Source organism: Andrographis paniculata, unplaced genomic scaffold, assembly GCF_009805555.1.
Source record: "Andrographis paniculata isolate CXL003 unplaced genomic scaffold, ASM980555v1 Contig60END, whole genome shotgun sequence".
NCBI classification, from domain to species: domain Eukaryota; kingdom Viridiplantae; phylum Streptophyta; class Magnoliopsida; order Lamiales; family Acanthaceae; genus Andrographis; species Andrographis paniculata.
This window is the reverse complement of record NW_026137596.1, coordinates 4,227,482-4,243,705: the sequence shown is the minus strand read 5'-3', so window position 1 is coordinate 4,243,705 and position 16,224 is coordinate 4,227,482. Positions and strand designations below refer to the sequence as shown.

Sequence of the window (16,224 nt, the reverse complement as noted above, 5' to 3'; positions counted from 1 at the left end):
AGTTGGGGGTTCAGTGTAAATTTAGAAGGAATGAAATAATTGGGAGGAAGGGATAAGCCACGCGCGAGGTGGGGCGCCTGGGTAAGGATGACGTGTGATGCTGACAGTGGCGTAGGTAGCAGTTGTAATTTTATGAATACACTCATTAATATTATTGTATAAACGGCAAATTGGTCTCAAAGGGTCGTGAAATTGGATAAAGTTTGAAGTATGATATGTATTTTTCTAATTATTTTCAATTATATTTAAATAAAATATACCCCTTGCGAAAATTATACTTCGATCTCTAGTAAAAATTATACGTGAAAATAATTATGTTATAATATAAATAATTATAAATTAAAATTAAAATAACTAATTAGTTTAATTAAAATTTAAAAAAAATAAATTAAAAAATTTAAAATGAGATTAAAGTGTATAATCATTTTTCAAAAAAGAAAAGTGACATGGAATGTGGGACGGACGGAAACGACAACGTGGACATGGTATGTGGGACGGAGGGAGTAATTTTTTCATCTCATATCTATCAATCCGTTTACTTTTTAAATAAAATTTTAAAAATATTAATATTATATTAGAATACAGTAAAAATAAAGGTAAAAAAATTAACTAACCTTATTAGTATTTTATTCATTTCCATCCCACATAATTTATCTCTATTTTTATTTTTATCCGTCTCATATAATTTGTTCTTTCTTTTTTTTAAAAAAAAATGATTATACACTTTAATTATATTATAAAAATTTATAATTTGTAATTTTTTTAATCTTAATTAAAATATTTAGTTATTTTAATCTTAATGTATAATTATTCTTATTAAATAATAATAATTTTCATTAATATACTTTTAATTATTTATTAATTATATTTTACCTAATCTTCCGTATCTAAGGTAATACAAGCCTATCTTATCTAGGATAGAGGGAATATGATACAAAGGTAATAATATCTATATAATATATTGTAAATTAGAATATTATTTGTAATGTCAAGGAAATTGATATTTTATTATAGGACATACCAAAATGACAAAACGGATAAATTATTAAAGATGGGTAAAATACTATTTTTATAGTTTTTCTAAAAGAAAAATAAAAATACACATTTATGGTAAAATTTATAAATACAATTGGATAATAAAGAGAATATTAGTTTTTCTTTTTATCCATTAAAATCATGTATAGTCTATTTCCTTTTGAAACAATTTATCTTATTACTAATTGAATTTGAAATGAAACTTTCCTTATTAACAATAAATATTTTATTTAAAAACTAATAAAAAATTTCAACCGTCAACCACCAAGAGTCGGCAAAAATTGATCGACACAATAATCTGACACGAATTCGATACAAAATAATTGGATTTAGGTCAAAGATTTCAACCCGTTTGTATATACGGGTCGACACAAACCCGACACGATAATAAACGTGTTGGGCTAGATTGGGGCTCTCAACTTGACACGACAACCCGATTATAATATATTAATATTGATTAATATATTTATTATATATATGTAAAATAATCCTAATTTAATAAAAATTAACATAACACGAACAAAAAATAATTTAATTTGAATCAATGAATTTCAACTTAATTATGTATATGGGTCAACACGAGTCAACATAAACCCCATACGATAATAAACGGGTCAACATAAACATGACACGATAATAAACGAATCAAATTAAAATTGAATAATTTAACCCGTTTAAAGTATTCAACCTGACACAAACCCTACACGAATTGACCATTGCCAGTTCTAAAACCTAGATTTTTGTTATTTTTTTTTAAGTAAAATAATATTAATATCGTTATTTATAAAAAGATAATAACTAATATTTAATATATAAGGCGGAACGAAATATTCTTTATTCCTTTTTTCTTTTTCTTTTATTTTTTTAATTTCCTTTATTTCTACTAATGAAAGAGTGCCACTAGGTTGAGAGAAAATATCAATATAGAGTTTATGTATCTTTAATTATATTTTCAGTACTTTCCGACTTTATTTTGTTCAAATATAAATATTTTAGATTATATTCAACAAATTTTATATCTTAATTTTTATTATATTATTTTTTCAAAAAAAAATATCATGTTCAAATACTATCAAAACATAATTTTATGACCGAAGTAATATACAAACTATTTAAATTTAATTTTTTTATATAATATTTAAATCCAAAATTTATAATATACTGATGCAAGTTTTATGAAAAAATAATTAAGATTTATGATTTAGGCATTATAGTTTATTATATTTTTATTATTTAACATTTTTTTTACATTACTTTATAAAATTTGTAAGAATATTATTTAAGCATAAAATATCAAACTCAAAACAAAAATAAATCTTTCAAATATTATATAAAATTTGACTATAAATAGTATTATAAGTGGTATAGCTTGACAAAAATAAAAGTATGCTTTTATTATAACATACTAATATAATAAAAAAAAAAATTGAGATGGAAAAATAATTGAAATAAAAATTAAGTTAGGATATAATTTTATTTTAAAAAATAAACTGACAAATAATAAAAGTAATACATAAGATCTATTGATATTTTAGTTTTGTTCGGGTGAAACGAATACTAAAAAATATTATTAAAAAATAGAATATCGACACAAATTAGCACATATATAATACTCTTAGCGTCCGCCTCTAATGATTATATTTACTTTTGTGTCATTATACTTAACATTAAAAATATTCTTATATTTGTATAATTTTTTTTTTACAAATATATTTCTATTAGTATTACAAGGCACTAATAAAAATAATTTTGTAATTTTTTCTTAATTTGTAATATGTTTTGATATAATAATTAATATTTAAAAGATTAATACGCAAAAACTAATGAGACCTCAGAGCCTGGCGGAGGTAATATATATTTTATTCACTCACAAAAATTAATATTTAAACAAAATATATTATTTTTAATATTACTTGAGTCCGGATTTTATTTTGAAAGGTGCTTCGTCATTGAGTCGAGGAAAATTAATGTATAAGGGTTGCTGATGTAAGTCAGGAACGTAACAATTCGCGTTGGTCATGTCGAATTTTTCGGTTGCTATTATGTCATTTAGGTCATAGTTGGTAGGACTTCAATCTGAAGCTTCAGGAGATGGTGTTGGTGATTCAGGAGGAACAACTATTGATCGTCCTTGTCTGCGTTCTCGGGTCTTACAGTCCTTTTAATTTCAGGATCAAATCTTAACTTACCTGTGCGAGGAAGACGGGACATAAACCAACAATTAAATTCAGAATATAATCGAACTAAAAATAAAAAAACTCAAAAATCAACCCTCGGCAGCGGTGTAAAAAATTGATAGCGTTCTAGCCATGCAATAAAATTTCCTACTTTCTAATCGACGAATCGGAGTATAATAAATAGAATCGTCTCCACAAGAATCAGTTGATTTACTTCTACTCAGTAAGATCAATTAAAATAAACGGGATTTTCTAATTTTAAATATAATCCTAAACTAAAATAAAAGCAAACGCAAAACGAATAAAAAAATTTTAAAAATGAAGAAAATCAAATAAATCAAGATCTTCACATATAAACAATAAAAACACTTAGCCCAATTATTAATTTCAGAAGTGAACCTCGGGTTTTGATTACGATTTTATATTTTATTCTATTAAATCTGTTGATAAATTTGTTATAAAAACTGACACGCATCTAACTTCTAAATTTTATGTACTTAATCGTTAATAAATGTACAACCATTAATTAATTTCATAATTGATAAAAGAAATTCGAGTACGACCAAAAACAAAATCAATAGGATTAAACCCTAGAAAAACCAAATTATGATTCGCAAACTCATACGCAGGGTTTTCAAAATCATATCGTAAATTCATAAGATGATTAGTAAGCATCTTATTGTCACTAGATCAAATAATCACATAACTACGCAATTATTTAATTGAATATAAATGATTAATTCAACCTACATATCTCGTCACAATACTAGATCAATAAAATAACCTTAGATATGCTATACCAAAAATTTTACGAAAATATTTTTGTAGTTAGAATATGTCATACAACAATAAAAATTAATTTTGCCGCTAAAAATAAATTATATACTACAAAATTAATTTTTTTCCTAAACTTCTGTTGCAAGAAATTCCTATTTTCGTAACAAAATGTTTTGAACTACAAAATCTTCTTTCAAGCTAAAATTATTTGACTAAAAAAATTATACATATTTTATTGCTAAAATTCTTTTGTTATGATTTTTTTTTAACAGCAAAAAAACTTAGCTACGAAATTATATTTTTGTAACTATATATCTTTTTATAACTTTCATAGCAAAAAACTTATATTTCATTATGAAAGTAAAATTTATCGTCAAAGATCTTTACCAATGTGGCATAGGCGACGAAGCTTATTTTTTCGCAAAATCTTTTTGCTACAAATTCACTACCTTTCGCTATAAAATTTTTTGTAGCTAAATTTCAACTTTTTTTGTGGTGATAGAAATTATCAATTAAAGAGTCAATCTCACAAACCATAGAGTTCAAATCGTTAATCGATCATTGAACTAGATAAAAAAAACTTAGCTACTCGCGAATAAAAAAAAACAGGGAAAGAAAGATAATATTGCATTTAGGTAAGTTTCTGTCTTGACAGGATCCTATCGGTTCATCGTTTTCATCTAAGAATCCGATATCACAATGTTGTCCTTCAGAACTTGCGCTCGTGCCTCACTTCTCTAAGTCCAAGTATGATTTATGCGCCGTCTTTTGTTGTTGGAGATGTTTTTGGTTTATTTTGCATCAGTCCAACCCCCCTCCCCTTTTTTTTTTGCTTAATCGGTAGAGAAAATTGGCTTGGTTGAATAACTTCACCACATGTTTAGGGCCTTCTAAATATGATAGATTTGATTGTGATGTCATAAGAGTAATTTCACTACAAGAAAATATCATTTTTGTAACGAGATTTTTTCGTCATTAAATTCACTTTTTCTGTTACTAATGATATTAAAGACGGAATTAATGATGAAATTACTTTAGCTACGTGATCTTTAGTGACGGAATTCCGTTACAAATATACTATTTTTTTTGTACTGTTTGGTCCACTTGAATGAATCATCCGATTCGAATTTCTAATTCTTCACTTGAAATTTAAGACAATTTACCCGCTTTTAGTTATAGGCATGACTAAGGAACATATTTTGCTTTGTTTTCGGATTTTATCTTATGTTGCATGCTCGTTTTAAATATTACCTAAAATATCACAAAAATCAGTAGAAATATATTCAAAATTCAATATATATATTAAAAGTGCATGCAAAATATAACATATTAGTTACAAACACAATTCTTCATATTTAACATTAAAAAAAAGTTACATTTAAAAATACAAATTAAAGTGAACAAAATCTCTATGTCTTCAAGTGCTTACTTAACAAAACTAACCACAAAAATAGAAAGTTTTTTTCTACTTATCGACAATAAATATGTTTAGTTAAATAGTAATTAAATAGGATATTTAATATGAAATATGAAATATGAAAGTATTTTTATTAAGAATAATAAAATTAAGTTATTTTTTTTATTAAAAAAATTAAAAAGTTCTTTTCCCGGAGAACTAATTCTACAAAAAGTTTGTAATTTTGAGTTTATTTCTTTGTGATTTTAAACGAAAATCAATATTGTTTATTATGTCCAATTTTTAGTAAAAATATACTATAGAAAATATTACGTTAAAATATTATTTAAACAAAAATTCAAATAAATATTTTACTTTAAATCAATTTCAAATCTCAACTAAATAAACTTTATGAACTCATTTTCATATGTTCTTTAACTACTTATATTATCATATTTATTCCTAAATAGTAAAAATAGAAAAATGGTCTCACCTAAATAGTAAAAATAGAAAAATTTGTCTCTACCTACTTTATCTTGTGTTTTCATTTTCTATTTTTATGTTTTAATATAAATTTAATATTTAGTTTATTGAAAATATTAGTATATCAAAGCATTATTTCATTTCAAAACTTTTGAAAATAAGAATGAAAAAAAAGTTCTCTGATTGTTATAAAAATTAACTAATTAATACTCCCTCTGTTCGAGCTATCGTATTCTGTTTACTGTAGACACAGAAATTTATAAGAAGTATAATTAATAAATAATTAAGAATATATTAGTAAAAATAATTATTATATAATAGAAATAATTCTAGATTAATATTAAAATAATTGATTAGTCTAATTAAAATTTAAAAAATATATATATTAAAAAATTTAATATGTGATTAAAATATATAATTTTTTTCCAAAAAAAAAATAACATAATAAATAGAACAAACAAAAATGAAAAGCTACACACGATAAGTGGAACAGAGAGAGCATATATTATATATAATTGTACGTGTGTGTGTTTTGTTTGCATGAGTTTCGAAAAAATTACTTGAATTTGATAATAAAATACTTCATCCGTCCCACATACCGTGTGTAGCTTCTGTTACACTGTAGATACGGTATTTTAGGAGACGTGTAATTAGTAGATAATTAAGAATGTATTTGTGAAAATAATTATCCTATAATATAAATAATTATAAATTAAGAATAAAATAACTAATTAGTTTAATTAAAATTAAAAAAAATAAATTAAAATATTTAAAATGAGATTAAAGTGTGTGGAACGGGGGAGAGTAATATTTAATGAAATCTTTTGTGAGATTTTTTTTTTTTTTTTTCGAAAAATATGGAATTTAAATAGTAAAATTTAGAAAAACAAATAACAAAAGAAACACATAATTTGTATATATAGATGTGTTAAATGAGTGTGCTTGCTTTATATGTTTTTATTTACTAAGGTACGTAGAATCATATCCTTAATATAAAATATGATTTATTATATTATATTATTAATTTTATAAATAGATAGGATATATTTATATTTCATTCGTCTCAATATAATACTCTTATTTATCATTTTGTCCGTTCCAAAATAATAGTTTTATTTTCATAAATAATCATATCATCATAAAATTATTCCTACTTTTTCGTTTTTATTACACAATTGTCACTACTTTTTACACTAATATACTCTCAAGGATAAAAAGTCTTTTATCCATACATTTTACCAATTACCATTATAATATCAATATTTTTTAAATCTCGTACTCAATCTAATTAAGACTATAATTATGGGATGGAAGAAGTATATTTTTATAATTATTTATAAGAATTATATGAATAAAAACAATAATCATGTGAGCAACCTCTGTATATAACATATTACTCCCCCATCCCACATAATTTGTCTCTATTTTCTATTTTCGTCCGTCCCACATAACTTGTCCTTTCTATTTTTGGAAATATAATTATGTACTTTAATCGCATTTTAAATTTTAAATTTTAAATTTTATAATTTTCTTAATTTTAATTAAACTATTTACCTATTTTAATCTTAATCTATAATAATTTTTACTAAATAATAATTATTTTTAATAATATACTTTTTAATTACTTACTAATTATATTTTATCTAAATTATCGTGTCTCCAGTGATACAGTCATATTAAATGAGACGGAACTAAACAAAGAGAAGCGGCGTAAGAGGCGCCATAGATAAAATGCACAAAGTATGTGACGCAAGCATTTTTATGGTGTTTTAATGGTTATGTGTAATATTTTGGTGGTTTATTTGAAATTTAATTAAATTTAGTGATTTAATGTTATAATGTTATAATGTTATATTGTATAATTAAATATTATAATTGATAATAGGCAGATTATTCTATTTTCATATTGTCGTGATTCGGGCTCCGTGACGCTTAGGCGATATAGCAGTTTGATGGCATCGTGCCTAAATTAAATCTCGTTGTAACAATGTGATATTAAAAATCAATTTTATATTTAAAATATCGTATCAACATCTATTTATATCGCATTCTACAATTATCTCGATTCAAAATTTTTACTGTACAAATCTTAAATTAAAATCCAAACCTTCAGACAAACATACCCTACTGAAAAAATTGTTATATATATTAGTAAGATGGAAGGAGTATATATGTTATCCAGATAATACTTTTTCCACCTCACTTACTGAGTTTATATTTTTATTTTCGTCTGTCTTATTTATTTATTTTTTTTTTTGAAAAAAATATAATATACTTTAATCTTATTTTAATTTTTTTAATTTATAAAATTTTAATTTTAATTAATTAGTTATTTTAATTTTATTTTATAATTATTTTTATTATTTAATAATTACTTTAATTAATATATTTTTAATTATTTATTAATTATAATTTTTTTTAATTCATATGGAGATCAAAAGAATATATTTTTTATAATATTTATCACTATATATATAATAAAAAATACTAGTCGAATAAACCCATTGTCGAACCTCTGATCAATTTTGCTAAATTTGACATTGATATAGTAAAAGTAGTAAACGTCTGACACCTGCTACGTAGCCATTTGTTGTACCAATTGTAGCCATAAATTTGTTTTTTTAATGCTCTATCCATCCGTCCATTAATTTTAATTTATTTTGGTCTAGACCATCAATTAAAAAAAATAAATATTTTATTAAAAAATAATAAATAATTGATAATATTTTTGGAATTTAATTAAAAAATAAAATAAACAAAGAGAAAAAATATAATAAAAATAATAATATTTATTATAAATAAATGTTAAATAAAAAATAATAATTAAATATTATTTGTTAATTTTGTCCAAATTAATAAAAAATTTAATGAACGAAGTAAAAAAAATAAAAATAAAATTGATATACGGACAGATTATATATATATATATATACATCCGTAATGAATTGGAATCATGTATGCACCTGTTGCATATCTCTCACTTTCTCTCTCGCTCTCGGATGCCATTATCTGACACTGCATACATTCATACATATATGTATTATCTGTGTGTACATATAATATATATATATAAGTACATATAATACACAGACATATAATACATATATTTATATACTCTGTCATTGTCATCGAAAATTATACTTATATAGTTAGACATGAATTTTAGAAAAAATAAGTGAAAATAATTATTAATATAGTAAAAAATATATAAAAATGATATTTTGTTTACTAAAATATTTTTTTTATTCTAATTTAAAATAAAATGAATATAAATTTAGATGACAATATATATTTTACATATACTCTATATTCATAAAATGTTGTTGTTAAAGGCTGCCATCCATACACTACACAACTGCTCTTACTCTGAATATTACTGCATAGGCCGATGCTGATTGAGGGGCCTGCTTGGACAACAGGAAATCCATTTCCGGCTACTGTGTATTCATTGGATTCAACTTAATTTCTTGGAAAGCCAGAAAGCAATCGACTGTTAGGATATCTACTGTAGAATCCGAGTACCGCAGTATGTCTGCATGTACTAGTGAATTGGTTTGGCTATCTTATATTTTTGGTGCCTTGAAGCTCAAGATCCCTACTCCTATTTCCCTTCACTGTGACAGCCATTCACATAACAGAGAATTCAGTTTTTCATAAACGAACGAAACACATCGACATTGCTTGTCATTTCATCCGGCATTATTACGATTGCAAATTCACTGTTCCCGTCTATACACGTAGCAGTGATCAATTAGCCGATATTCTCACGAAGCCCCTTCCCAGGTCTACTTTCTTACGTCTTCGTGCCAAACTTTGTAGGGATACGCTCGGCGCGAGGGGAGTGATTAGTAGAGGATCACCGATTGAAGACTGGTGCCCAATATTGGGCCTCTTTTGTAACTGGGACATTAGGACCATTTATTACTACGGTCATTTCCACTTTTTTTTTGTTTTTTAAATAACTCGTTGTATCTCTCTCGTTCAATGAATTAGTCGGTTACCAAAATTTTTTCAAATTGTTTTCTCTAGTTTGTTCATCAATAGTTCAGGATAATTTTACTGTTAGAAATTATTTAGGTCTTCAACCTGTGTTTTTTTATTTTCTAGGCTACGCTTATATGGAAAAAAATAATAATAATAATAATAATAATTGAAGAAGTAGATATGAGAGCTCCAACTACGCTTGGCAAGTTTGGAGGCCTAAACGAATGCAACAGAAGAATATGAAAACAACCTTATTTTGTCCAAAGTCGGCAATAAAATTGTCCGAATTTCAAATTCAATTTATTATTTAATATGCATTGAAATTCAATGAGAAAGTAAACACGACAAGACAAGTGTTACGAGATCCGAGGAAGTAGACTCGAGATATAGTCTTCATGTAAGTGGGGGAAGATGATACACAAACATGAATTGAAAACAACCACAACAAGGTTACTATTTGAAAAATTGTATTGTTAAATTGTGCCAACCTACAGTTTTATTTTATTTTATTTTTTAATTTTATTTTCTTTTTACATGTATTCAAAATTAAACAAAATTCATATATTTCATTTGAAATAGTTCAACAAGTCAAAGACATCGCTTAACCCTGATATAGTGTTATTTGACAATTCAAAATTATTCGAGACTTCAAATTGATATTTTGCTATTTTTCAAAGTTTTTTTTTTAATTTCAATTATTTTTTTCTTATGCTTGTTTTGAGTTTTCGAAATTTCAACTGTACAAATACCTATATATATATTTTTTCAATCAATATTTTATTTAATAAAAGAATTTGATCTTTTAATTGGCAACGATTTTCTTGTTCTGCTACTCTATCACGCATCATTGTCTATTGTTTATGTTTTTTACAATAAAAGCTTTTATGCACAGTTTTTTAAAAAAAAAAAAATGAAAAAAAGGAGAAGAAATATTTTTATCTGGTATAATTTTTTTTAAAAAAAAAAAAAATTCATAACAAGTGTTACACAAACCAAAATCAAACAAATCCAAAAAGTCAAATTAGAAATGCAAGTGACAAAAGGTTTAATTTAGAAGTGATTATCTTAAATGGATTAAACAACGAACTTGAGATCCAATCCTCAAGCGAGAGATATCTCACCGTTTGATTTGCAAGGGTTTGACGGATGTAATGGAAACTTGCATAAAAAGAACTTCGCTTTCTATTTGTTCTTTAATTTTTTTATTATTATTTTATTTTTTTGCTCTTTTACCCTTCTTTATTGGAATTTTCCTTTGTTTTCTTATATTTTTTAATATGCTTTGTTCATATATTTAAATTGTTGAATTCCAATCACATTAGATTTAATTTTCAGCTTTATTTTGTGTAATTGTTCATCCTACTACAAGAAAAAATCATTTTTGTAACAAAACATTTTTGTCTCTAAATTTAATTTTTCCGTTACTAATGACATTAGAGACGGAATTAGAAATGAAATTACATTAGCTACATAAACTTTAGGGACATAATTTCGTTACAAATATATTATTTTTTTTTGTAGTGTCCATGCAATTTAATTTCCCTTTTTCATTTTTATTTATATCAAATTAGATCCAAATTTATTTAGCGCGTGCCGGTTCTGCTTGGTTCTGTTTGCGCGTTGATTTATATTGCAAGACAAGCTCGGATACTTTTTTGAGTAGACCGGAGAACTCAAATTACATCGATTTTGAATAACCTAGATTCGTTGGTTCGTCATCGACAAATTTGAACGATAATATATATATATATACCTCCGACCCATAAAATATATATAAATTTTTAAATATTACTAGAATTATATATATATCGTATAAATTAAGATAAAATGATATTTAAATCCTAGTGGGACTATATATTATAAAATTAACTAAAATACTACTTCCTTTTTATAAGATGGGTTTTTTTTTTTTTTCATTTTTGTTCATCTGAAAACAAGGGTGTTATTTTATAATTTAGTAATTATATGTACTACCTACTTAACGTTATAAAAACTATTCTAATTTACAATATATTGTATATATATTATTACATTTATACTACACAATACTACTAATATTCAAAATTTACAAAAAGTAAATATTACTCTCTTTATGAGACGGGGGAGTATTATATTATAAAATGGTATTCAAACCCTATTAGGAGTTTGCTGTCTGAATATTATGATATAATTAGCCCAACTGTAAGAAATTACATACTTCATCGATTCGGCTCGATTGACACTTTTCATTAATGATGGATATTTAAAATAATAATATTTAATTAGTTAATAATAATAAATTATAACCTTTAACTTTTATATAATTAATAATATGATTAGTTTTATAATAATATAATTTATATAATTAAAAACATATAATATATATTAAAATATTTTTAAGAATATTACAATAAAATATATATGTAATATAAATATTATTTTATAGTTATAAAACAAGTAAATAAAAAATATATATTTATTATAATTAATATAAACTAATTTTATAAAAAGATAATATGAAGTTTTATAAACAAATACTATTGGAGTTTTAAATATAGATTAAATTATTTATTTTATAAAGAGAAATAAAAAATAAAATAAAATTAATGGAAATGTATAATATATATGTTATGTAGTTAATTAAATTAATTTATTTATTAAATATATTTTAATTTAGTAAATTTTACTAAAAAAAAATTTGTTAATTATTTTGAAATAAATAAAAATAAAAAATACGTCAATTAGAAACAAAATAAATGAAATATGTATTATAAAATTAATTAAAATACTATTATAAAATGGTATCCAAACCTATTAGGAGTATACTCAATGTTTTATATTAAAATATTATTATTTTTAATTTGTATATAAATATTACGTCTTAGCGTCCAAATTTACTTCCATTTTATTTTTAATAAAAATATATCACTTTTTCACTTTTTTTTACCAAAAAAATAAACATTTTATTTTTACATGAAAAAGTATATTATAAAATTAATTAAATTAATTGTATATAACAGCCATGATGTAAAAAATAATATTATAAAATTAATTAAATTAAATTTCCACTCATTAAATTGTAACATATCAAAGAAAATATAATAAAACTAAAATATATATATATCTATTGTTTCGTGACAGATAAAAGTATTTTTTTATAGTATTGCATTTAAAATTAATCTTTATTCACAATATCTTATCAAATATTTATTCAATTCAAAGCTTTTTTTTCACTCTCAATCTCATATCTTACTTCCAACCCAACCAAACCAAACCCCACATGCAAACACACTAGCAATATTTTTTTAAATCAAAACACCATTTTCAATATCTAACTTTAATTTTATTCAAAATAACAACACTAGAATTCTTTGAAAAAAAAAAAAAGAAAAAGGAAAACACTCGAGAAGCCAAAAAGATCTTAAATACATTACACAGATCAAGACATAAAATATAGTAGATTATAAAAAATGTATTACATTCCCTAGAAGCTAGACAAATCAATCAATAAGAAAGAGAACACACATACCATATCCATATTTTAAAAAAAATAATAAATATACCATATCCATTTCTCTCTTTTTTCTAACAAAAATAATAATAGTATTATTATCTGCAGGGTAACAAAATGTAAAAAACAATGGTTCCTGATACGTGGTGAGAATCGGAACAGCACTTATCATTTATAATACCTATATTAAATAAAAAAATCTATATATATCAAACATTTATAGAAATTGGGTAAACTATCCTTTTAATCTCGTAACTAACTGTATTTTCTAATCGTAAGTGAAACCTGACTCAAACTAGTCTTATAAGTGAAAAATTTTCATTGTTTTAATTTGTTTTAATCCTCCGACGCTGAAGGCCACATAGCGGATATATGGATTTTTTTTTTCATTTTTTTAAAATTTATTTTTTTTCAATTTATTTTATATTATTTTTAATATTATTTTTCTTTTTAATTTTTTTTATTTGATCAAATTGAAAAAATTAAAAATTAATAAAAAAATAAAATCCTCGTATCCGCCAAATGTCGCTGACCTGACGGACACATAAATTCCGAAAAGCCACGAGAGCGTCTCCGGCCCGGAGGACTAAAACAACAAAAAATTTCCACTTATGAGACTAGTTTGTGACAAGCTCCATTTACGCGAATAAAATGATAAAAGAATCCAATTACGAGACTAAAAAAAACAGTTTATCCATAAAAATATTATTTATATAAAATAAAGAGTCCCATTTAATAAATAAATAAATAAACCAGAGAAATTCCAAAGTAAGTTGCGGAAATTAATTAATCTAATTATACATAAAGCTAACAATGATGAAACATTTAAAAATTTATAACATAAATTAATTGGAAACAAGAGAAATGCAACAATATATATACACAGAATTAACCTTAATTGTTTGTAAACAGTATATAATTTCAACCTTAATTAATATAAAAAACACTTATTTAAAAAAAAAAAAAAAAAAACTGCCCTGCATGCTCGATCGATTGATCATAAACAAAAAATACAACCCACATAAAATCTAATCAAATTAGTATAAGACGTATAATAAATACCTCTTGAATTATCCTGTATATATATATATATATTGATCTCCTCCATAGGATCATCTTCTCCAACTTCATACCCACCATTGTCCGAAATCATTCAACTCTTGTGTGCAAGAATATCTGAAGCAAATCCTCCCAAGAAATTAAACTTCAAAAGGATCGCAGCAATAATATAAATATATATATATATATATTATGCAATTAGGGCAAACTTTGGTAGAAACCCTAATTTCAATCCGATTAGATGCTGTCGAAAAACAACGGATCATCATAATCCCAGATGCTCGTCGGAGGGTATTCATCTTCTCCTGCCAACGGCCACGACGGCGAGGTGACGTAGCCGTTGAAAACTGCGGAGGGATCGGAGATTGGCGGCGGCGGTGGCGGCGGCGGCGGCGGCGGGGGAAGTGGTTCTGTGGATGCGATGGAAAAACTCGACCCGACAGAATCGACGAGAGAACTGAAATCATCGTACACGACAGTAGGGTGCAATTGTTGCAAATTTTGTTGTTGCTGGTGGCTGTCGTAATCATTGCAATTAGGGTTCGGATAAGATGCGGGAGGATCCGACGGTGGCTGTTTGATGGTGGGGTCGGCGCTGAATTGCTGCTGCGCCATACCCATCTGCTGAGCCGCCGGCAATTGATGAGGTATTAAATTAGGGTTGTATTGTACGGTAGGGTACAACCCGTACTGCACGAAAGTACTGCTCCCCGAAGCGAGCGGGAGTTGGTGGGGCGTCGGGGAAGAAAACGTGAGCCCAAAACCAGCCGGTCGGGGGAGAATCGGCCGGAGAGTTTGGGTCGAGGAGGAGGAGGAGTTCGACCGGGACGAGTGGGATGAACCGCCGCCGGAGTCGGGTCCGCCGGAGGCGGTCCCGCCGCCTCCGGATGGCTGGAGATTGAGCTGAGCTCTGGAGCCGTATAGCATAATGGCGGCGCGGTCGTAGGCTCGGGCGGCGTCCTCGGCGGTGGCGAAGGTGCCGAGCCAGCGGCGCGTGCGCTTACGCGGCTCCCGGATCTCGGCGACCCATTTTCCCCAGCTCCGCTGGCGGACGCCGCGGTATCGGAACTTGGAGTTGTCAGGGCCGCCCTTGCCGCGGCCGCGCTTGGTGGTTTTATTGGTGGTGGTGCTTCCGCCGCTGTCGCTGCTGGTGGTTGGGTGGGTGGGTATTGGGGGGTCATTGGTAGGGTTAGGGTTAGGGTTAGTGGAATTGCAGCAGGGTTGGCCTTGGGGGAGGCGATGATTAGTATCTGGAGGTGCAGCGGCACCGCTCATGGTGAGTGGCTGAGCGCGGAGGCGCCGCCTGGAATTATGTAATAAAATTGTAGAGAGAGAGAGAGAGAGAGAGAGAGGAGAGAGGAGAGGAGGGTGAGGATGGTGGAGGTGTGCGGTGGAGAATACCCAATTGAGAGTGGAGAGATCAGTGAATGGCTTTTCTTTCTTCCCTTTGATCAGGCGGCTGTTTGTTGCAGTAGCAGCTGCTGTCTTCAAAGAAGAGTTGGTCTGCAAATGGTGGACGAGGGCGGTGCTCATGTGGACATAATTCTTATATACATACAACTATATATATATATATATTTATATTTACATGTATGTATATATATATATCCATTTCTACGTGTTTACATGGAATGGGATATTTTTTTTTTTTTTTTTTTTTTTTAAATGGTGGATTGCTGTGTAGTGAAGCAACGAAGCAAGTTTATTTAGATAGAGTGTCAGAGATATTTAGGTATATTAAATTAGCAAAAATTTAGATTTGGAAATGATTAGGATATAAGATTGCGGCTAATCAGTATTATAGTATTATATTGATTTATTGC

General features: G+C 26.7%; 1 protein-coding gene across 1 annotated transcript; it reads right to left on the bottom strand.

Moving 5' to 3' along the window:
* Window positions 1-14,156: 14,156 nt before the first annotated feature.
* LOC127259276 (ethylene-responsive transcription factor ABI4) lies at window positions 14,157-15,949 on the bottom strand. The gene has a single exon (XM_051286486.1). The coding sequence runs from the start codon at window positions 15,932-15,934 to the stop codon at window positions 14,639-14,641; it is 1,296 nt and encodes a 431-aa protein (XP_051142443.1). The 5' UTR covers window positions 15,935-15,949; the 3' UTR covers window positions 14,157-14,638.
* Window positions 15,950-16,224: the final 275 nt, after the last annotated feature.